The 24,801-nt window shown below is 40.8% G+C and overlaps 1 protein-coding gene across 2 annotated transcripts in view; it reads right to left on the bottom strand.

Moving 5' to 3' along the window:
* TEC (tec protein tyrosine kinase) overlaps nucleotides 1-24,801 on the bottom strand; it is a 54,948-nt gene that overhangs the window by 21,681 nt on the left and 8,466 nt on the right. Inside the window, exons 2-4 of one of the 2 annotated variants that reach the window (XM_014945518.1) lie at nucleotides 14,227-14,409; nucleotides 1,962-2,063; nucleotides 894-975 (exon numbers count right to left, since the gene is read on the bottom strand). In XM_014945518.1, the coding sequence (XP_014801004.1) occupies nucleotides 894-975; nucleotides 1,962-2,063; nucleotides 14,227-14,364 (322 nt within the window). In that variant the 5' untranslated portion in view covers nucleotides 14,365-14,409. Of the gene's footprint in view, nucleotides 1-893; nucleotides 976-1,961; nucleotides 2,064-14,226; nucleotides 14,454-24,801 lie in introns of those variants that run through there. The other variant, XM_014945516.1, reaches the window with a different exon arrangement.

Raw genomic sequence — 24,801 nt, forward strand, 5'->3', positions numbered from 1 at the left:
ATGCCTCTTGCCATTTTACATCAGTGTAAGACCATCATCAGGCCTGCAGTGTTGTCTAGCTACATTCAAACAAAACTTCTGTGTGATGCCATTAACAAACTGGATGAGGTTGTTTTGTTTTTGTTTTTTATGATTTACACACTGTGCAAAAGCACAGAGTCAAATTCTGATTGCAGCTGGACTTCACAAGTGAAATTAAATCAGCCTGGATGTTCCATACTCCCAGTACCTGTGATAATATGCTGTGTGTGCAAACAATGAGCTGGACCAATAGGAATAAAAATTCATGGATAAATACAATAGGAGCTTTACCTTTTGCTAGCTCATTGTGGGTTGACACTGGCCAGCAGCTGTGCACCCACATGGCCACTCGCCCACTCCCCCACCCAGCAGGACAGGGGAGAGAACAGAGCAAGAGAAAACTTGTGGCTTGAGATAAAGACAGCTTAAAAACCAAAAGAAAAAAAAAACACACACACAAAATGGATGTAAAGGCAATCCCTCACTGTCTCCCACAAGCAGGCCAATGCCCAGCCAACATGGAAGGCAAAAAGCCCTAACCCCTTTCTTCCTCTACTCCATTTTTTTATTGCTGAACATGTTGTATAGTCTGGAATATGTCTTTGGTCAGCCCAGGTCCACTGTCTTGACTCTGTCACCTCCCAGGCTCCTGCCCACAGCCAGTCTACTCCCTTTGAGGGCAGAGGGAGAAAAAGCCAAAGCCTCCACTCTGTGCAAGCACCCCTCAGCAACAGCTAACACACCAGTGTGTTTCCAGCCCTGTTTTGGTCACAAATTCAAAACACAGCACCAAGTTAACTCCAACCTAGCCAGACAGCTCAAGTAAAGGTATCTACGTATGTCAGATGTTAAGCATGAGCAATTTCCTTTACCTTCTTTCAGATTCCTCACCCACTGATCCCGGCTTTGTGCACTTGGTGCAAAAATATAAAGCGTATTAGCATCATACACAACCTGGAAGGGGAGGAAAGGAAATAATCAAAATACATTCACCTGGTAACATTCATTTATTTATTCCCCAGGAAACAGAACAAGACAAATGACTGACATTTGGCAAAACTAGCGTACTCAGGCACAAAATACAGAAACTGGGAACAGGTTATTAAGATTTACTATTCATATATGCTGCTTTCTGTAGATTAAAGAAGGATTTTGTAACAGTACATTATCTTGAGAGTATGCCTTAAAAATATCTGCTTCGTGCTTTGCTTTGTTCATTCTTCACTGTGTATTTTCTAAAACCAGTTCTATTTAATTGCTAAAACTATTTCATAATCAGATATCCTTTCTTCCCGGCCACTTCATAACTCCTTGTGGTTCTGTACTGCTCTGGGGTGATTCCTGATGCCTTTTTCTTCACTGCTTGTACTGGTGGAAAACAAATATTACCCCTCTTCACCCCAACCATTCCCTCTCTTGTAAGCAGGCACAGCATCTGACCTCACCATATCTAAACATTTCTTTTTCCCCCCTTTAAGTACTTTGTTTTCTGTCTTTATTCCCATTAAGTTCACAATGGAAGACAATGCAACAAGTTTTATCTTATTTTTTTTTATTCTTATATAATGTAATGGTAATTCAATTAAATTTAATGCAAAAGAATAAAGGCAGGGAAAAAAAGGCTGTCAGCTAACCAGTTTTGGAGAAAAACCAGGACAAGGCATTTCCCAGGCAAAACCCAAGCAGAGCAGGTGGGGAGAAGAAAAAGACCAAGTGTATGAGGCACAGGTCCCAGGGGAAGGGACTGCAGGGGGAGCAGAGCTCACTGGGGATGGTTTTTAACCACCCATCCAGAAACACCTCCCACACAGTCCCAGAGAGCCAGAGACTGGGCTCAGTATTTAGAAGTGACAGTAATTTCAAGCAAGTTACATCCAAATGGCCTGGTGCTGTTGAAAGGAGCACTGTAATGTATATATTTTTACATAAAAGAAACATACCTGAAATGGATATTTATTTTGACAGGGAATAATACCATCACTTTTTACAACTTCTACACATTTAATCCTCGAAATATCCACAGATCCCTTTCTGTACTTTTTCTGTAAGAGAAAAGCAAAAACAACATTATGCAAAATAACTGATGTCTCTGATTCTCTTTTTTTTCCCAGCAGAGATTTCTTCCTTTCTTTTCCACTTACGACACCAATGTTGTTTTAACTGCGGATGTCATTTGAAAAATGAGAGAGTATAAAGATCTACACTAGTGAAAGTGCACAGAGTACAGTGTAATTGCTTAGTTAAAAGCACTGTTTATTTCTATATAAAGTTTCCAATCAGTTGTAATCATAGGTTTAATCTACTCTTCTTTACAAAAAATAACTTGACTACAGATGAAGGAAGGACTTCTTTGACCAAGGCTAGCAAAAGCCCACAAGAAGCAAGATCAAAAGTGTGGAAATCTGAGAACATCTGAAGGGACTGGTCAAAACCTTCACCTGAAGCAGAAGAGGCCAAATATGAAAGCCCATCACAGAAGTTCACAACGCGCTCTACTATGTGGCAAAGGGAAACACCAGAATGATACCCTTCTGAGAGGCAAAACTGTGATGAATCTACTGAGACTATACAGGGCCACCTCTCACTTTCAGTAGAACTGAGTCTTTATACTAGGAGAGGGAGCTTCTGCTGAAATATAGAACAAAACAAAAATGGCAGCAGCTCATGGCTGGTCCTGAATTAATCCGCATCAAAAATCTAGACTTCCCAAGCTCATCTAACACATCCAGTCAAGTGCAGTTTGAAAGACAGACACTGTTCACACAATGTGGAAATAATCAGTAATCACTGAATCACTTGAGATCAGAGTGCAGTTTGAAAGATGGACACTGTTCACACAATGTGGAAATAATCAGTAATCACTGAATCACTTGAGATACTCCAATCCTTACTCTGCTGCCATCTTCTCTCCTGAGGACAGAAATTTCAGCCCAAATAGCACAATTCTGGTACAATCAGAAGCAATAAAAACACACAGTCTTATAAAAAGAAGCAAAGAGCAACTTCAAATACAGCTGTCATGATTCCACCACCCTAGAAACACTGTAGTTACTGCCCATAGAAATCATGGAACTTTCATCAGCATTTAAAACACATTAGCACTCTCTTACGCATGTTGTTATGAAAAAAGCAGGCAGAGAAAAGGCATATAAAGAATTCATGCATGTCATGGTCAGCATCAGGAAAAATGACAGGAACTACATTCAGATAAAGCAGTAACTTATTTAACACCAGAAAACCCAACACACAAAAAAAAGAGAAGCCCAAATGAGGGATTTCTTTAAATTAGGGGAAAAAATCCAGATAAAGCAGTAACTTATTTAACAACAGAAAACCCAACACACACAAAAAAAAGAGAAGCCCAAATGAGGGATTTCTTTAAATTAGGGGAAAAAATAAAAAATAGATATTTTAATGAACTATTAAAAAAGTCAAATCATAAATATTTCCATAAACTGTACCACAAAGCTATATTATATTATGCTGAAAAAATAATTTGCACCAAGTACACAACCTTGGATTTTTTTGATCAAAAGATCATTTTAAGTTTTCTGTTTATTTTATGGTATCCCCTTACTTGAACCTTGACTGCCTAAAGTAAAACATACATTTATGCAAACGTCAAAAGCTGAGTTACTAAAGCCTACAACACTTGGCACAGCAGCAAGCATTGCTTCTCCCTCTCCTTGTCACTGCGTGGCACACCCGGCAGCTTAGGGGCTGCCTGATTAGCCAAGGCAGAACATGAAGATCCAAATGAGAAGCACAGAATTCATCTCTCCACATAACTGTGTTGAAGACATCTCCAGATTTCTTTTCCCACACAACAGCACACAAAGAAAAATGCTTGTCACTTCTGTAACGTATCTGACCAGCCTTCTGCATCCAATGGGCCACTCATATATTGCTTGGATCCCATCTGCTGGTTAACTGAGGTTGCAAGACAGAGAGAGGGATGATATGCATCGAGGATTTTATCCAGAATGACAAAAATTCCTTGGAGGAACAGGCTTTATTAGTTTCTCTGAACCCACCTCTCCTCCAGACTTGGAGACTTTCATGCCAATTTTGGCATTGAGTGAGTGCTTGCTCACAAGGAGCATACATCTGCCAGGAGGACAAAGGACAGGAATCCAAGACGACAATCAACTAACCTGCTTGTGCTTCAGTCATACTAAAGGTTGGTTGGGTTTTTTTAAATATATCTCCTTGCTGAAAATAACAAAAGGGAAGTGACTGTGCAGAAACTACTATACAAAGCTTCTCAAAATGCAAAGTGTCATATGTACTTCATACTTGCCTATGCTTCAAAAACATGATTTACCTCTTTTGGAACCCTGGTCCTTGCTCACAATGAGGATGGCCAGTCCAGGCAGTAAGTCATGTTTCCATGCAATGCAAAAAGAATAAACTACTCCTATTATTTAACACATAAGACAGTAATATCAAGAAGTTTAACATTAGACCTACATTATCAGATATGGAACAAACATATGATTACCACAATTCCTTTCAAATAAAAAAATCTTAGTATACAGAAAGACAAGAAATAGATATTGTTAGATAAGTATACAATCAAACAGCTCATGCTTCTGGACACTTGGAATTATTCCTTGGCTGAATATAGTAGCTTTATAGCTTAAGACACCCACACTCCCACTACCAGGTAAAAAGTTTTTTCTGTGTACTTCCTCTTTGCTGATGAAGGTGTTGTGCTGCTTACCCTCAGAGAGGTGGGGTTGGGGGGGGGTTAAACAATATCAAGGACATTTCATCTAAAAACAACAAACCTCAATGAAAACACACAGAAATCAGCCCAGCTGTCAAGAAATACCTAGATTGTCTCATTCCTGCTCTCTCTTTCTCTCTCTGTTGTTCATACTATTTCTGTCTCCCATGCTTATGCCCATGTAGGAAATCCTGAGGTCATTAGCATGTGACCCATGGAACTTGTCTTCTTGTAAGTATAGAACCTCCATAAAAGGAGATGTCAGTAACACAGGAGCTGCTCTGCAACTTCACAAAACCTCAGAAAAGCCTGGCTAACCCAACAGCCCCTGTACAGAATTTCTCTGGCAGAATATGCTCCAGAGTCAAATGTAAGGGTGTTTTCATACTTTTTTTTTTTAAATAGCAATGCTATTTAGCAATAAGCAGCACGGGATACTTCTGCAGTTCCCTAGAGAGGCATTTTCATTCAAGTAATTAGAGATTATGCAAATATAATTACTGCAGCTGGGTGTTAGATGGCCACATTTTCCATCCCCTTATTTTCCAGTGTGTCAGATATGTTGAAGAATGCCCTGCCTCCTTTCAATTCACTTGCTGCTCCACCAACCCTTCATCACAGCCCAGACATTTGGGAACCTCATCCTTCCTGCTGTTTCTGCCCTCAATCTCGCAGGCAGGTCCACATCTTCCTTGAAACTCATTGCCCCCAACCAGACACAGCATTGCAGCTGATGCCTTATCAGATTGTAAGGATTCACAGTCCCATTTATTCATCAACATGTAGCATTTGCCTCTTTCACAGCAACAGGGTATCACTGACAAATATCCAGTTTATGATCCACTATCCTGTCACCCAGGTCCTGCTGGGGACAGCCTGAAGTTATTCCCATTCCATATTTGAACATTTCAGCATTCCTGCCTAAACTTTTACCTTTTGCACTTGTCCACGCTGAATCACGTTCTACAGAATAAAAAAAACAAACTTATCACATACCTAATCCCAAAATACCACTTTGGTCTCTAGACTTGTTTTCCAAAATGCTTGCAACTCCTTCAAGTTTCATGTCACCTGAGAACTCAACAGGCTTCTATTTCAGCAACAATATCACTAGTGAAAATACTGAAACGCAAGATAGGACACTCCATGACAGTCCATCTGAAAAGAAGCCACTAATGCCTACTGAACACTGCACCAGTGTACCATGTGTTCTGCAATGAGATTTACAAGAGGTTTATATAGGTCATTTCTAATGCTGACATCTCAAAATTTCGCATACAGCAGTGTCAAAACTCTTACTGTAATGACAACACAGGATATCTGCTGCTTCCCTGCTACCCATGAGACTTGTTACCTGTGGCAGAAAGAACATAGATAAGTCTGAGATTTAATTTTTTTTTGGTTCCTGTCTTTATGGGCTGATGTGTAATTTTGGTATCTTCCAGGTACATTCAACAAGCCTTTTTTTTTTCTAGCACTTTTCTGGAAATTAGCTTCATAGTTTACAGTTTCTCAGCTTCTCCTCTGCACTCTTAAAACTAGGCCTTCTCTAGCTTTCCGTAAGAAGAAAGAGCTGGCAGATAAAGGAGATTAACACCTGTAAGAATCATCCCCTGCTGTCTAGTCCTGAGGCAAATATCCTCATCCATGCCTTGTCAGGGTCTCAACTACAACCTACACTTTTCAACTTCAACTATGTTTAATTTGTTCCACCTCATAAATATCAAAATTCTTCTAGAAAGACACTTACTGCAGGTTCTCTTTTTACATCAGACTTTTCTTTTGGTAGATGTTGTAGATAACAGGGAATCATTACTGCAACATAATCAACTTCTTTTACATTTTAAGTTTCTTTATGACTTTATGAATAAAGGAGTATTCTCATGCATCAGTTAAGCTGCTTCCATTCACTTGAATGGCTTCAAGTTATTTCTCCAATTTGAACCGTTTCACTTGCACCTGCTTAAAATCTCCCCAGCTGTGCCTACTGTTATCAGTCTTATCTTGGGTTTTCAGCCAATATTTGGGGTCTTCCAGATCATCATCAATGCAGTAGTTCTGCCCATGAGCAAAAAATTTATTTTAAAAAATTATTTTTCTGAATCTAGGGGGAGGAAGGGAATGGGAACAATCAAACCAGGAATCAGACTCATGGTTCTCAGTGCCATCATCTACTGCTTTCCAATAGACCATCTATCCCAGACTCTCTCTGTAAGATTTTTCTTCTCAGATTCTCTCAGCTGCTTTCCTCCTGACTCCTTTTTGCTCCTCTCATGAGGTTTCTGGGGCCTTTGCTGCAGAACACGGTCTTCTCATTCGTTTATCTCAATAGCTCAAAATGCTGACAAACTTTACACGGAGCTGTATTTTGGACAATTCCTACTGTTTTATCACATTTCCTGACAGAAAACTGCCTCCTTACTATATTCACTTTGAGCACTGGGTAGTTACCATTCTAACTCAACCCTCCTCTCCACAGGCTACCATACAATAGAGGCATACGTAGCTAACCTGTGGTAAAACTTTTCCTGGTTACTATAGTGCCTACCATTACCAAGTCACATGCTAATTCCCTGTCTTGGTTTCTATTTAATCAAGTGCAAAGTTAAAATTAACTATTTTCCTAATGTTGCTAGTCTGTAAAAACAATGGTTGTAGTCATATGCTATTATACAATTAGAAAGGGTGGCTACTCCTATTCTGAGTTAACATTTAAATATAGATCTTGTGAAAAAGTTTGAAAAGCCCTATATTCCATCATGTATCTTTACTCTTTAGTGTTTTATAAGAGGCACAAACACAATATTCTCTATGCAATGGATGTGACAGGCATCATTCTAGGCAAGATAACTTGTAAATACATTGCTATAACTGCTCAGCAATATTATTTATGCTGAAAATCATTGTTACAAGTTAATCATTACATCTTAAATTTTATATAGATACATAAAAGCATGCATGTGTGCATTTTAAACAATTTATCCTGACTGCACTTCAAAAACTTTGATTCATTCTTTTTCTGAAAATGCTGAGAAAAAAAAACCTGCGCTTAATTCCATTAAAAATTGCTAAACAGTAAGAGCTGAACTGAATTAAAGCCACAACCTCTCTTGGAGACAGTTGTGAAGGTATGTCCACAGTAAGTACAGCTGAGAATTTCTACACAATTCATACAGAAGTGTACGTCCACTTCCGTTTGCTGGAGGGGAAACAACAGCCAACTCGCAACCCTCTTCCCGCTCTAGCTGGAATCAAGTTATTGTGCAAGCTTGCAAGTATTTGAGAAAGCTCCATCATTAAACCACCTATGAACTGGAACAAAAAAAGCTTCTGCCAATCTACTAATTTCAGAAACTATTTATCTTACATTAAAAAACAAAACAAATCAGTGATCAAAAATACTTTATTATTGAATTATGCTTTCATTTATATAAAGAATTAAATCACCTATGCAATGACTAAGAAAACAATATAAATTAGGGTAACTATGTTAAAGGATAAGCATTATAGGAATAAACAACAGTAGAACTGATACACATTAATCTTCTGTTAAAAAAGAAAAATAACTAGCATAGCTTTTTGGAACTCTACAACGTTGTTATGGTCCAAAGGAAGTATTTGCACAAGATTAGTGTTGCAATGAAGCTACACAATTTTACCCTGAAACCTGCAGCTTTAAGAGTGGGCCCCAGAGCTTTTAAAGTTATTTTTCCTTCCTTAAAATATCACCACGGTAATTTCAGTAGCTTCTGTCTCCTCTCTATTCAAATTACAAGAACCAAATGCAATTCTTGCAGAAGAACCTTTTTTCCTTAGGAAGAGGCTTTCAACATCAAAAAGCCCCATGAACGTTCAAGTCTTTATTCTGCTTTTTCCATTTGTATCCTGGTTGGTTTTTGTTGGTTCTTCTGTTTACGCAAGACAGTTTTCACACAGATCTGACCCCGATGGCAAACACCACTACTGCCAGGGAAGATGAGAGCACTCTGCACCTCCCAAGACCAGCTCATCAGAAAGCCACCTTCTCCTTCACTCCACAGAAGCATCCTTCTCAATAAGACTCCTAAGTGTGTTCCCTCTGGAGCTATTATTTGCCTTCTCTGTAGAAGCAAATGGTTTCTGTTTACTAATACATAGGTAAGTGCTGTGCCTACCCCAATATCCTCTGTGCAGCCCCTCCAGAGCTAACAGGTGTTGCAGCACAGGCTCTCCCCAGTTCTGTCCTCCTCCTAGCACCTCAGACCCCCATTCACCCAAACACACGCAGGGTAACCATGGGGACCAGGATTTAGCCTATGCCTTTTGAGAATGTGAAATCCAATATAAACTGTTTTATTGCTGTAAACAGTAATCCATGAGCAAACAATAAAGATGCTAAAGCCTAAAGCAATTTCACGTTCATAAGCTCATACTCAGCTTCACGCTCAAGGTCAGTGCAAGTTGTCGTGGGCTGGAAAGGTTAATGTGAACACACCACGCCGTGTGTGGGAAGATGGTAACCAAACCACACACATCAGCACACTTTCAAACTAAAGAGTAGCACCACTCAGCAAGCTGAGAGAGAGAGAGAGAAGTACCATGGTGAGAGGGAACATTCCACAACTCCAATAGATAGGAGGAGGATACCAACCGTCCACACACTGATAGCAATTTATAAAAGTTATGACTGGATCTGTGCCAGATCTGTGGAAGCTCTGGCACTCATGAAAAAAACATCCATATGAAACGTTTCAAACCAACAAACTAACAGGACATCTTACTTGCGCAAATCAGCTCCTTTCAACTACTCCAGTGATGACAAGTGCTTTAACACCTACAGTTATTATCTTGCCTTCATCTCAAAGAATTTCCCTTACCTAAATTGCCATCTAGAGCAGAATCCTTTACTCTAGTCACACTTTTAGTTCAAGTGAGCTGCTCTGTCAGCGTGAGCTAACTAAAAATTGTCTGAAGTACACTTTACCTACTATCATGGCTATTCCGTAATGCAACAGTAAACCTGCTGCCATCAGGAGGATGCAGCTCTGAGGAAAAAGACCTGGGAATTCTTGTGGACAACAGGATGACCATGAGCCAGCAATGTGCCCTTGTGGCCAAGAAGGCCAATGGCATCCTGGGGTGCATCAAGAAGACTGATTCTGTAGTTTTGCTTCATTGGTAGTTCATGCACCTCCTCCGTGATCTACAGTCTGGCAATATTTTTAAGTGCAGATGCTACATTTCTCCTTCTCATGGCAGCAGTGCACCTTCAGCTTCACTGTAGGCACTTTCTACCGTGACAGGGTGCCTGAGCTGCTTGAAAGCACGTACAAAAATTTAAATAGGTTACGAGCAAGTTTAAACAAGATTTTGCCCTGTTGCTAGTAGTCATGCTGTCATGCTTACAAGATAATTGTTTATTGCTCCAAATAGGTTCATGGCACTTTGTCAAGACATAGCACACAAAAAAATAGAGAAGAGCGCTTCTATAATGTGTGGTTTCTGGTCAAAGAGCAAGAGATCCCCCACCACCGGCTGCACAGAACAGGGTCAATTAAAACTCTCTGCTGCATTTACAAGAACAACATTTGTTATGCTTGACTGCTTTCTGTTGTCATAAGTGTTCTACTTCTGCCACCAGATATACCAAAAATTTAATTCTGTCACCTTATTTACAACCCCAGCTTGCCCACAGGTTGAGTATTGACTAATCTGGTTACTGAGATTTAATTTAATCTTGTTTTTAAAAAGAAGTGGCATGACTATTCACGTGACCACAAAACCCTGAGCTCTTGCACTCTCTCTACTGAATTCCCATAAGAAGTTAAAATGAAAAAAAAAAAAGTAAGAAAAGATTTCAGTTTGGCCAACAACCACACTGGGAATCATGTACTTGCCCAGAGGAGCAGAACTCAGCCACCCTTGGCAGACTGCTACCACTGCAGTAATGTGATTAAAATGAGGGTGTGGGATCTTCTTGGCTTGGGATTTCCATGCTTATCTTACCAATCTGGACTTTGAATATTGCCAAGCCTGGAATGAGATCAGTCCGTACCTATCCTTTCAGCTGTCATATCTTTAAATTCAACCAGCGTACACAGTAGTCACATTTATTTCAGTAATAAACCTCCAACTATTCAGAGGGGCCAGAATTATTTTAATCTCTTGTAATTTTTGTCTTTTGAACATACAACCGTCTTACTATAAACACAAATTTACAGCCACTATCATTGGCTTTAAAAAATAAAATCCAACAACTGATAAAACCCCAAAACTTTTTCCATTTCACTTGTCCAGTGACACAAAGGAAAAAATACCACTGTGCCACAGAGAGCTTAGTCACACAGTATTTTTATTACTTTTTTTTTCCAAGTAGAGACCAAGTAACCCAGGCAAAAATATTCAGTGTGATCCTCCAGGATCAGAGCTCATTATTTTAAAAAAATATTCTTAATAAAATAAAATGCTGATTATTGTTTAAAAGAAACTAAAGTGGAAGGAACAGCAAAAATGAAAAAGTTCTGAGGTTGGAAAGCTATGTGTTATGGCTGAGCCAGTCTAACAACCTGCTGATGTCAACAGTCAGAGCATCCTGTCCTCCATCGCCTGGCACCGCCTCTGGCATGGGTTAGATCCTGCACTGAACAACCACAGCTTGCTAACCCAGCAGAACACTAATCCATCAAAAGCAAAACCAGATCAGATACCTTTCTGCTGATTAGCAGGGTTTTTTTTTCAGAGCAGTGTGGATTCCAAGAAGTGGCAGGACCAATTCAAGTAGACAGAGGAGGCCTGCGAGGACAGGGGTGAGATGGACCTGCCTGTTCCAGCAGCAAACTGCTGGGCTAGCGTAGGTGTAATGTTTATTTTCAGCACAACTACCCTTATCTTAAAATGTATCCTCAGCTGTGGAGGCAGCAGGGGCAGCCCTGCTCCATCTCACTCCAAAAATACCTGATATAGTTTAAACCCTCTCTCAGGCAGATCCACCAGTCAGTCCCCAGAAGGGTATTTTAGCCAGAGGACGTTACCCTGCAGGGGGAAGGTAAAGCTGAAAGGGGAAAGCTGGAAGTAGTACCTTCTTAAAGGGTGACAACTAGACCTGCAAAACCTGTTAGTTACATTTCTATTTGACCTTAATGTAAGCTGACAGAGGACAGGCATGCAAGACATTTGAGAGGGCTTCTCAGCCCCCACCTATTTATTCTGGGTGGAGGCATTAAAAAAAACCACATTCTAAAACAAAGTACATATTTTAACTCCATAGTCCATGAAAATACATTAATTCATACTCCAAGGGACTGAAAACTGGTTGAACAGCCAGACCCAGAAACTGGTGGTCAGTGGCACAAAGTCTAGTTGGAGGCCAGTAACTAGTGCTGCACCCAGGGGGGGTCAATACTGGGTCCAGTCCTGTTCGACATCTTCATTAATGACCTGGATGATGGGGCAGAGCGTACCCTCAGCAAGTTTGCTGGTGACACCAAACTGGGAGGAGTGGCTGATACATCAGAGGGTCACGTTACCATCTAGAGGGACCTCAACAAGCTGGAGAAATGAACCAACAGCAACCTCATGAACTTCGACAAGTGCAAAGTCCTGCAAATGAGAAGGAACAACCCCATGCACCAGTATACACTGGGGGTCACCCAGCTGGAAAGCAGCTTGGCAGAAAAGGACTTGGGGTTCCTGCTGGACAACAAGTCGAACGTAAGCCATCAGTGTGCCCTTGCCACAAAGAAGGTGAATGGTATCTTGGTCTGCGTTAAAGAAATTATTGCCAGCAGGTCAAGGGAGGTGATGCTTCCCCTCTACTGACCACTGGTGAGGCCACACCTGGAGTACTGTGTAAGAAATTATTGCCAGCAGGTCAAGGGAGGTGATGCTTCCCCTCTACTGACCACTGGTGAGGCCACACCTGGAGTACTGTGTCCAGTTCTGGGATCCCCAGTACAAGAGAGACCTGGACATACTGCAGAGTCCAGCAAAGGGCCACAAAGATAACGATGGGACTGGAGCATCTCTCCTGTGAGGAAAGACTGAGAGAGCTGGGACTGTTTAGTTTGGAAAAGGGTCGGGGGGAAAAGCGGGGGAGGATCTCTACAATACCTGAAGGGAGGGTGCAAAAGAGGACAGATCCAGACTACTTCCAATGGTGCCCCCTGACAGGACAGAGGCTGTGAGCATGAACTGAAACACTGGAGGCTCTGTCTGAACATCAGCAAACTATTTATGTATTTATACTCTGAGGTTGCACTGAAAACACTAGCACAGGTTGCCCAGGGAGGTTGTAGAATCTTCATCCATGGAGATACTCAGAAGCCATCTGGACACGGTCCTGGGCAACCGTCTCTAGGTGGTCCTGCTTGAGCAGGGACTTGGCCCAGATGGCCTACAGAGGTCCCTTCCAACCTCAGCCAGTCTATAATCTTGTTTTTAAGTCTTGGCTGTGTCCAAGCTATATTCAGAGAAGAGCAGTTACAACAGACTGCTGTGGTCTTGGAGCAAGGTAAGTGAGCTCAATTCTGCTGCAAGTGCAAGCTCTGGCAGCGACACATGCTCAGCAAGCCTTAGCTCTCCTGTTGCCCCTTTGGTCATCAGAGGCAAGACAGCCAACACAAGAGGTTGCAGAGTTGTCTCCATTACGTTTGATTTGTTAAAAGGCTTCCCAGGGTACAGAGCATGCTCCACTGGCTACTGCAGCCGTTTTAATCCCCTTCAGCATTGTGACAAATCCGGAAAGTAGCCTCAGTTGAGTGGAAAAATCACACCCCCAGCACTAAAGATATGATGGGGCATTCTGGGGGCATGTGATTTTGATGAAACCGAGGCTGGAGCTCATTTGAAAAAAAAAAAGTGCTGGTCTAATAATTTGCCTAGTTTACACAGTTCACTTTGGCCATAACTGAATTTACACAGAAAATAGTAACAGGGATGAGCTGCTCATGCTGCCAAAGACAAACTGCTTCCAACTTCATTTCAATCCCTAGGCTACATGGATCCACTCTAATGGATCTCATCCCCAGTGAGCTTGGCCTGCAATCCACTGCTCCTAGCAAATATTCACTCTCCTGTTTGAGTTCAGTTAATTCCCAGACGTGAATGTAACAGCCTTCACAGCAAACATGGCCACAAGCAACATTACATTTTTCTACCTTTTCCCCACTTGGTGATAGCAGCGATCTTTCATCTCCCTGGAGAGAGAAAGAAATCAGCTTTGATGACCAGCTATAAAATTAGTTTTATCTTATTCCTGTCATCCTGGCTCTGTGCTACTGCTCTGATGAAGAGCCAGTTCACACCGACTACCAGTCACCTGCACCTCTGTCAACCTGCATTATAAATAAAAGTGAAATGGCAGCTCTTGTTCATTGCTACCCACGGCCACTTCCCCCACCCACTCCTGACAGCATGATATACAGTAGGAAAAAAGCCAATCATATACAACAGCAAAAAGGAACAAAAGGCAGTCTGTAATATAAATCTGTGCCTCCTACCTCCGCTCGACCTTCGTAATACGTTAGCATAGACTTTGTAAGTACAAAAAGCCTCTCTTTGTAGTTTAAGGGAGAAGTCCTCTTCTTCTGCTGTGACCTTTTAATCAAAATCTCTTGTAGGATAGTAGTAGTATTCATTTCAGCCACTTGTCACCTCTGTTTCTAGCCATTGAATATCGGTTCCTGTGAAGACGAGAGAAACAAATCATTTTGGTACCTTTGGAGAATCACAGATCTGGAGACTTCTGTAGTAAAAAGAGCTACTTACAAATGAAACTACCTGAACACACAGAAAGCTGGAGCCTGTCGTAAGCACTTGGAATTTTACAAAAGTTAATTATTAGACAAGAAAATTCAGGCTTTACTCAACCGAGGGCTGCACTGATATGTTCCCAGGAAGCCAAAAGCTCTACCTGATTGGGATGAAATAAGGGACCCTGCAGACTATGGCACATAAAATAGGGGTGAGAAGTCTGAAACGTGCTCCAGGCAAACAGCAGCGTACAACTGCTCTTCACCAAAGTCCTAATGTGTATCAAGAGTTTTAATCGCTAAGGCATGTGCATATAATAAATGCCATTTGCAAAAAATTGAACATGGATCAGTGAAAGTAATTTTGAAAAGTCACCTCAATTATATTAATGAAAGTTTTATGTTGCAAATGTTCATACAGAGAACAGAGAATTAAAGGTTATTTTTCAGGAATTGCTAAGTATACGCCCTCCATCTTCTACTTAGAAAGACCTCATGCTGACCATCAACAACCTAAATCATTCACTTTTGACAGTTCTGGTCACTCAGTGACATCAAGCTGCTGTGAAGTTTTATACCGTGATCACTACCTGTAGGACAGATTTAGTAGTACATAAAAACAAATGCTCCCAGAGTTACTTTGCTTGCAAGCCTGGCTCCATTGCCCTGCCAGACAAATCACAGAATTGTTATGATTGGAAGAGACCTTTAAGATCATCAAGTCCAACTGTGCCAACTCACTGTGTGTGGGTTGGAGCATTCCTCCAGCTGGGCTGGGCAGCAGGCGAGGGACGGGATCCCACCAGAGCTTTCATCATGCAGCACAGACTGCTGCCTGCACAGGCTTAGCACACGAGATGGCACAGAGGCAGGAATGAAAAAGGTGGGAGAGGTTGTGGAAAAGCCGTTCAAGAACATTTTTCCCTCCCTTTGCTAGCTTTCTGCCCACCTCAAGCCCTGCTCCAAAGCCAGGGCACACTGCAGGCACGGACCCTGACTGCAGCTCGGGCTGCGGGCTAAAGCCATGGATTAAAGAAGGAACAGCAGCATCTGCTGAAGCACCAGTCACTACAAATATCTTCTCAAATAACTTCTCGTGTGTGTGTGTGTGCGCGCGTGTGTGGAGGGGGTGCGGGGGACAATTGAAGCCCAAGTCCTAGGTAGGTACTACAGATCTCCCTACCAGTAGGGAATTTCCCTCCAACCTATATATAAATATTTTTTTCACCTCACAGGGCTTAATTTATGCTCCTATTTACTACCTAAAGCATTCAAAATTCACTGGGGAAATGTATGCACATTTTAGTTTGCAGGCAACACAAGTTCAGCATGGACATAATAGTGCATTTCACAGTGTTGTGCAGAGGAGCTTGAAAAGCCACAGGCCTCCTCACAACATTACAACAAAAGTAAAGTTTAAATAAAATTAAATGTAAAACAAATCCACTTTGGTACCTCTCCTTTTGCTTGCGCCCAAATACTTCATTATTTGTTGTGACAGTACATGAAATGACACCTCTCGCTTTCACGTCTAATCATCATACTGTGTTTCACTCCCTGTTTTGTCTAACTAAATCCTCATATCCCACATGCTTCCTATTTCACACAGTTGGATGTAGCTGTTCTCTGCTTTGAAACATTCCTTTTCAAGGTAAATCTCTACATATGCTGAAAAATTAGCCTATAGCTTTCAAAGCTCTCTGCTTTGAAGCATCCCTTTTCAAGGTAAATCTCTACATATGCTGAAAAATTAGCCTGTGGTTTACATGGAACTATAAAATAAGACCAGGTTAGGATGCATAAGTAAAAGACTATAACAGGATTGGAAATAGCAATTATGAAAAACAATCTCTTTTTGATTTTCCTCTTCCTCTGATGCATGTACACACATACATTTTGCTGGTCATCTGGCACATTGCATTCTTGGGAAGACGACAGATCTTTTTTAATTAATAATTGTCTAAAGTGCATTCTTTAATAACTCGAGCTGCCACATTCCTTTTAGTTACCTTTCTAAAAATAAATTGGCAATCTTAAAGGTAATTGCAGAAGGGAGGATACTGCCTTGAATTGAAAATACAAATATTGTTCAAAGAATGAAAAGCGAGTACTAACTTTCAGACCAACTTAAAGCATGTCACACTATAAGGGTTCCCATCACAGGCTCTCCCACTCAAAACAATCCTTGTGGTCTCTATAGTACAAATTCTGTTGGCACTTATAAAAACATAATTATTATTTGTCTTGGGAATTATGATGAGAGAAATCCCCAGAGTGCTACACTAGAGTGCATAAGAAGGATTTAAAAGTTAACTATGATTTCAAATCTCTCTACTAAATACTTTGCCCTCTTTGGTCACATTAGTGTTATAGAAGAAAGCAAAAAGCTTTTTTTTCCCCCCTTTTTTTGTCAGCCTAAGTGCTGACAAAATCAGCATTTAAGAAAATAAAAATGTCAATAATGTAATTGGTCAATGCCTGCACCTGGTTGCTACACTGAATTATCACTGCTGTGGAGATCTCAGTGGATAAGAACCAGTTTCCCGGGTCAGAACATCAGCCTTTGAATCTGCATTTGACCACAGAAACCTGTTTTGTTCAGGGTTTTTTTCCAAGCCCAGTGGCTCTAGCCACGTTTCTGTTTCTATAAATAAGGCTCAGGACAACTGGAACCTCCCCTAGAACTCCAAGAAGTTCCTTCCCCAGAACTGCAACAGTTCTTTGAGAAGCACCTGTAGCAGCCACCCTTACCTCTTCTCAAACCCATACATCTTTTTCCTCAGTGCAGTTTTAGAGCTTTTCTGCACTTTTTCCGCCGCAAGTATTCCATAGTTCCCAGAGCATTCCCCAGGACACGAAGCTGTTTGCGTGACACTGTTATCTTCTTCCCAACAGCCGTAGGAGTTTTGTGCTGCCACCCATCTCAACTGTTCACAGCACCTCCTGCCAAGGACTTGCCCTGTTCTCTGCCAACCTTAGTTACATCTAATTTGCAGATATGCTGAGCACTCAGAATTATGACTGAAAGCCAGAAGAGTTAGAGATTCACAGCTTTTTTTTTTTTTAGGGCAAGGAACACATTCTCAACTTTAAGTATCAAGAAGTCTGCATCAACTTGCATTGATCTTGCATCTTGCACTTGGACCTTCACGTTATGCAAATATTCACCTGTATGGCCATGAAGACACCACACACCCTCCTCAGAGCAAATGAAAACAACTGTTAAAATACATTTGCTAAGTCAGTATGTACAAAGTAAGTTTTTACTTGTAGACAGAGCTTCTTATGCATGCTGTCTTCCCCAGATTTCCCTGGGGAAAACTGAGGCATTAAGTGATGGCATAACCCCCGCAGTTGCAACACTACCTGTGTATCTCCCAGTTCCCACTCCCAGCTCCTGGATGGTGTTTGTTTATTGAAACAGTTAGTCACCATAAACCAGTCAGTAAGAACACGTAACATTCAAACAGTTGAATAAATGCATCAAAGTTCAGTGGAAGTCCTAGTTACATTTAATTAAAAAAAATATTTTAAGCACACAGGTGGTACCTTGTAATTCTGACTCTAATCTGTAACTCTTCTAGAAAAAAAATAAATATAAATATATTAATTCAGATCAATTTGATCATATGTCCCTGCAAACAGCTGCAGTGGGGTAAGTGAAGAAGCAGCACGCCGCAGCTCTGGGTAGAGAGCAGAAACAATGCCAAAGGAAGAAGAAAAAGGAGAACTCCTTACCCTGGGTTTTCTGCTGAAGCTGCTGTTGCTTTATCATGAAACTACAAGCTGGGTTACATGTGAATCCAGCACAGGCTCATTTGAATAATTACTACTCAGTGTAAGCAAGGATTGCAACATCTGCTCTTGTGCTTCATGTGGTAGAAAAGTCTTTTCTGCCCCACATGCGAGGTTGCAGATTCAAACTCCAAAAATAGAAAGACAACTGAATAAGAGACACCTGTTATCAATCCCTGTTCAGATGGTAGATTTCACAGAAATACAAATACAGAAAAATATAATTTAGCATAACCTGTGATAATTATAAAATTGGAATTGAGGGGAAAAATACTGTAACGATATCTGAAATGTATCATATGCCAGAAAAAGAAGTAAAAAATACTTGGATTTGCCTTTTGTTTTTGCATTTCTATCATATGCAAGCTATTTTTTTTAACTGAGAAAATGCAATTTTGGGAGGTCTACTTTCTAATATATTTCAGAATTATACCCAAAGGTTTCTAAAACCTCTGTTTGAAAGTCAGCCAAAGAATAACTGGCTGATTTGATATCTAATCAGACCCTGTGAAACAAAAATTCATATTTACCTGCACTAAATTTAGGTTAAAAATTGATCAGGCTAAGGGGTAACTCAGTGACAGCTCTTTGACTGGAGATTCTGAGACAACTGTGTGATATTGCAAAATATCCTTTGTTCAATTGAAAGCTACTCACATACACACACAGGAGGAGTTTTTCCTTGCAACCAGCACAGGTTTTTCCAAAATTCCTCAGAAAGAGGCTCACTACATTTTACAAAATACAAACATTTTTTTCCTTTTAGCACTCTACCTTAGGTAGCTGGGGTAAGCGAAGAAAACAATGCTGAAGAAATGACAGTCCCCTTACACAGGGTGAGCTGGCACCATGGTGGTTCATCACACCATCAACTCATCAACCATCACAAACAAGAAGTAGAGCCAAAGTGCACAGAAGAGCTTAGGAGAAATGGTAAGAGCAGCAAAAGGGTTTCTTTCCCCTTACAATGCTGAGTTCAGATTTAGGAGAGCGACACATACATGTCTCCAAATCATTTGCAAGCTCAGCTATTGCTCTTCATTGTGACCTCCTGTAAGGGCTACACTCCAGCAAGTGATTTATCCTTTCACACCTTTATAGTGCACCTTCAATTCCCTCACAAATAAATTATTTAGGAAAGGAACCTCAAGTTTAGGAAACAAAAATTGCATTGTTACCATCTATGATGTAGAAAATACATTGACATTGGCATTTTTTTATTTAAATCATTTACTGCTAACTTTGAGTTAGCAACACTATGGGATACCACACAAAGGAGGAACTGATAAATTTTCACTGTCCTCAGCAACTTCTTGTATCTTTATCCATTCCTCTACAGCTGAGTATTTGTAGTTTTTCTGATTTCTTCCACATAAAAGTTCTTTAATACCTATAAACTTGCACTATTTTACCTTCAGTTTACTCAGATCAAAAACATCTTTCACATTTGTAACATTCTTTGCTGGAAGAAAATAAAGCTGCAACTTAGTTTTGGACACAGGAAAGCAAGGCATAAAAGAAATACTTTGAAGCATCAGTTAAAGTAGCAAAATCCAAAAGTTTTCTCATCCTGCTGACCTTCTGCAGGCTCAGCCACCTGCACTTTCTAAAGGTAAAAAGCTTTTCAATGTTTCACTGCTTCAAGAAATAATACTGGCAACAGAGCAGGTATTCAGCTCTGGCATTGTAGGCTGCCCCCAGCTTCCCAGGTTTGTTTTGTTACTCAAAAGGTATTATGAGCTCATCTTGCCATTTCATTGAAAACTAGAAAGTCGCCTTCACTCCTGTACTAAAGATAAGCAAATCCCACTCCCCAGGAGCTGCAAATCTTTCTGAACATGAACTTGTTCCCCTACTGCATTTATTGCCTGCAAAGGGATGTTGGTTCGGCTGTAACATATCCAAGCCTGTGGTTTTGCCACTTCTTCAATGCTTGTGAGAAGTCTGTGTTCTTCACCATCATCTATATAAATCAAAGTTTAACCCCTGCCTTCATCCACATCCTTTTTCCTCACGCAGAGTAATAATAATGTGACATGAAAAGCTGATTGTTTATGTTACTGGGAGTAAGAGGTCTTTTACGTGTATACACACACGTAGAGAGTAGTTATAATTCATCATATTAATGGGAAAAGTAATTAAAAACATATGCAAAGCCATACCCAGAAAACCCCAAATACCCTTCCAATCTAAGTTTTTTTAGAAAATTCAATAGTTCTGTAACCACATACATAATGTGGCTTTGCATCTTCCTCTGCTCAACCCATATACAGCAGTTAATGGTTGCTATTCTTTCCATAGTAATGCTTTTAGCATTAGCTATTATTGTTAAACTCCAATCCAGTATCCAAAGTTACCACCTTATTTTTGCTTTAGACTATGAAAAGCTTTCAAGGTGGCCTACCACAACCGAACAGTGCTTCCCACAGAAGAAACCTAATGTCAAGTCTTCTGCTGACAGAACTGACCTCTTCTACTGAGAGCCTGTGGTTTTGGGCTCACCAGAATCCATATTCAGTCTGACAAACTAAAATATCCTGTCTGTCAGCAGGGTTTGCTGCATTCACACAGCTTCCAGGCAAGAGCTTTGCATATTGAGTGGCCTCAGCACACAGGCAGACCCAACTTTTACAGGATAAACTTCTCCCCAGCTGAGCCCTCTGACAAAACCTTCTGCAAAAGCCAGTGAAATCAGCTATATTTTAATTATCACACACTTGATTCAAGCAAAGGAAGATTAAGATTGGAGAAGGCAATTAAAAAAGAAAAAACCAGCAACCAACTTCACTTTCTTTTTAAAGATTTCTTTTTGAGGGTAGATTTCTAATTTTTGAATGGGGGAAGCAGTGCTATCAGAGTGATGAATTTGAACAGCTGACTGAGGATGCCATCGCTGACTATACACACTGCCTGGTGTGGCACTTGCTGCCATTTTCATGATGCCTAAGCCACTGTTTAGATAAGGACCAAATCCAAGCCCTGCTAATATTTTTATGCACTGATATTTGATATTAACCCTTAGAAGGGACACAGATTTTTCCTGTGTGCAAGCTTTGCTGCTCAGGTTTATTTTTATTTCCAAATACCATATATGAAGTGCAGTGAAAACGGTAAACTTAATTTTCTGCTGACCTACAGCAGCTCTTACCAGCTGTGGTGCCATCACCTGAACTTCAGGATACTGAGAGGAGTTTGACTGCAACCAGCCAGATGAGACAAAGCATAAAGAGATTTGCTTTTTCACCTGTGCAGCATAAAGGTCTGGTGAAGAATATTACTTTGGTTTCCTTGCTCAAATGTAAGTGGCCCTCAGCTGACAGAAAGGAGGTACAATGTAAAATAGAAAGGAAAGGTCAGGGTCTAAACTGGGAGGCGGTATGTGGTGCACTGTTCCTTCTTACACACGTACGTACCTTCAGGAGACTGTCCTCTTTGTTCTGGCAAATATTTTCAAAGTAAGGTTAGGGAAGAAAATGGAAGAACTACCTCCAAACCAGTATGGGAGGAGCAGAAGCTCCCAGCAGAGTCTCTTCACTTCTGCATAGACCAAGGCTCCTCCACCAGTCCCCCAATGACCCTGCAGCACCATGTGGACATTTGGCCAGGCAGAGCTTTTTGCTCAGCCTTTTTCCTTAAAAAACCTTTCTGATAAGAGGGGAAGAGAAACAGTAACACCCACTTACTAAAGAAACAGGCGAAGATGTGATTGGCAAAGGAAATGGGCGATGCTTGTGCAAAGCTCTTCTAACTTCTCCAGTAAGCCAGAGATTTAGAGGGCTGGAAAAATAAATGTTCTACTAAATCAGAAATTGAGCCTAATTCCGTTCAGGAATCCTGAAGCTCACCGTTAATTAGGAGATCAATTGCTACTGTACACAAAACTGTAAATCTAAGAGAAGCAAATAAAATCTATGGGGAAGAAGAAAGGAAAAAAAATGCCAACAATGCCTGAAGCTATCCTTTTTAATTACAGTAAAGGAGTCAATTTAATTCATTTTCTTCACAATTCGAGTTTGTTTTTCCATGTTATACAATCTCAGGTAAACACATGATGTACTACACCAAAAATAAGCTCAATTTATTTCAATATTCAAGACACTCTTTTGACATGTTCTAACTGAAATACTGCAACACATACAAATTACAATTTGCTTTATACACAGGGAGTGACTAATACTTCCTCAGTCACTTCTCTTTCCAAACACTCCAAGATGAACTTTTTCCCCTAAACAACTACTTGTTCTCTGACTACTAAAGTTAGAGAACTACTTGTTCTCCAACTACTAAAGTTAACTCTTTCTGCTCTGCCAGGGTACATGCTGAGTAACTGATATCAATACAACAAACCTAACCTTGCACTGACTCAACCATGATCAGAGTCTTGTTTTGTACCATTGGGCTGACATAACTCTCTCTTCAAGCGGAGAACAGTAGAAATAAGCCACTTATAACCATCCAGCACCACCTCTCCTCTGGTTCTAGCTCCAGAATGAATGGGTTCGGGACCAAATTCCTACAACAGTATTTCAACACATCAAATCAACACCCAGCCTTCTAGATCATTACCCATTATCATCTTAAAAGCTACCAAGAAAACTCAGTCAGTGGCTGAAGGAAAGCTTTTCTGGCTGGAACACACTTTGCCAGCAACACGCAAACCTGAAATACTCGTATCTGTTCTCCGCTCTGAAGAAATGCCATGGCAAAGTGCCACTGGTACATCTACATGGCATAGTTGAAGCTATAGAAAAGCAGGACCAGCACCACCCTGCACTGCTAAACACTACTCTGGAGTTACTCATTTGGGTGGCAGATTCTACTGCACCTGCTAGTGATCCCAGCCCACTTCTTGCGAGCTCCTCTCACCTGAACTCCACAGAAAAAACACAGATGAGCCCAAGGATGAACATCCTGAATTACTCATTCCTGGGTTGGCATACAATTTTCACAAAAATGCTGTGAACTGGATTGCATTTAAGTCTGATAAAGGCTTTATAAATTAAAAACTTATCTTTCATGTCTTACAAGAGGTATGGAGAAGTGGTCTGTAGGTACATCCTACATGAAGAAGCAGCAGATACCAATTATGACTTCACCTCAATCACTCTTTGTTCCAGGCTACCTTTATATGACTTGATATGCCTTGCATACAGAGAAGCACAGTGGGTCACAGAGCACCTGTGATTTTCTCAGTGCCCGCAGGAAATCCAGTGATATGGATACACAGGTTTTGGAATCCATCTTCAAAGCCAGCCTTTAGTTACAAAAGCTCAGAATATGCAGTCCGTTGGAGCCCTGCTAGACCGGGTATAATGGTTTAACAGTTACCCAAAGAGGCAGCAATTCACTGGATCACACAATCACAGGGGTTGGAAGGGACCTTAGGAAATCGACTAGTCCAATGCCCCTACCAAAGCAGGGTCACCCACAGCAGGCTGGACAGGATCACATCACAGCAGGTTCCAGTGCTTTGTCACTTTCAAAGTAAAGTAGGTTTTTTCCTCCTGTCGAGAGGGAATTTCCCATGTTCTGGCTTGTGTCCGTTGCCCCTTGTCCTGTCACCCTCGCAATGTGCCAGCCAGCAATACAACTAGTGAGATCAGCTTATTTGGAGAAGTTGCTCAAAATTGAACTGAATCAAAACAGCATTTGGCTTTAAGACAAATCAGCATCAACTACATATGCTGTTTATTGCTATTTTAAGACACTTCACCAGCATCAACTACATATGCTGTTTATTGCTAGGGAAACAAGCTATTTACCTAGCAACCTGTCCCCTGCTTTTTGCACTTATTCACAAGAAATGTAAAGGAAGATTTACTTCTTCAGGGAAACTACCATTTTCCAAATTCATAACAAGCAATAGCTCCTTATCTGTTTGTCTTCTAAAATTATTTTTATCATTTCAATCATCATATTTTCTTTAGCTGTCTCAGAGTTCAGGTATAAATCCTTTTATCACTTTTGCAGTGCTCCTCAAGATATTCTTCCCCTTCTCCTGCCCTTTGTAGCTATATAGAAACTATATTGCCTGCCAGAGTGGATAAAAACTTGTAGCACCTGCAGCATGAAAGCCAGCTGAGTGCTTTAGTACCTACAGAACAATGGCTACACATGCATCCTCAAGCCTCTGTGCAAAGGGGCAGCTTGTGGGAAAATGAGTCTAGACCCATCTGTAAGAAATTGGCTACCTCCCAGCCGAGGACCACATGATCATAAAAGTAAGCATATGGCTGGGAAGAGCTGCAAGGAAGTCCTGAGGTCAGGGAAAGTTTGCAAAAAAGTACTTGGCTTTCAGGGAATTTGGGGGGAACTCTTAGACATGCAGCTCACAGAAGAGAAACCCACCTCTGGATAAGCAACTAGGTTAGAGAGAAGTGATGGCTGCTGTGTTGCTTTCCCTTCATATTAACACCAATTTAACAGAACAAGATGAAATGGCCCTGAACCTGTTCCAGAGACATGCTGTTACTTTTTCCTGGGTTGTTGAAGACCACAGTCTACTCTCCATATTGCTAAAATCACAAT

Source organism: Calidris pugnax, unplaced genomic scaffold, assembly GCF_001431845.1.
Source record: "Calidris pugnax isolate Ruff unplaced genomic scaffold, ASM143184v1 scaffold58, whole genome shotgun sequence".
In the NCBI taxonomy this organism is placed as follows: Eukaryota; Metazoa; Chordata; class Aves; order Charadriiformes; family Scolopacidae; genus Calidris; species Calidris pugnax.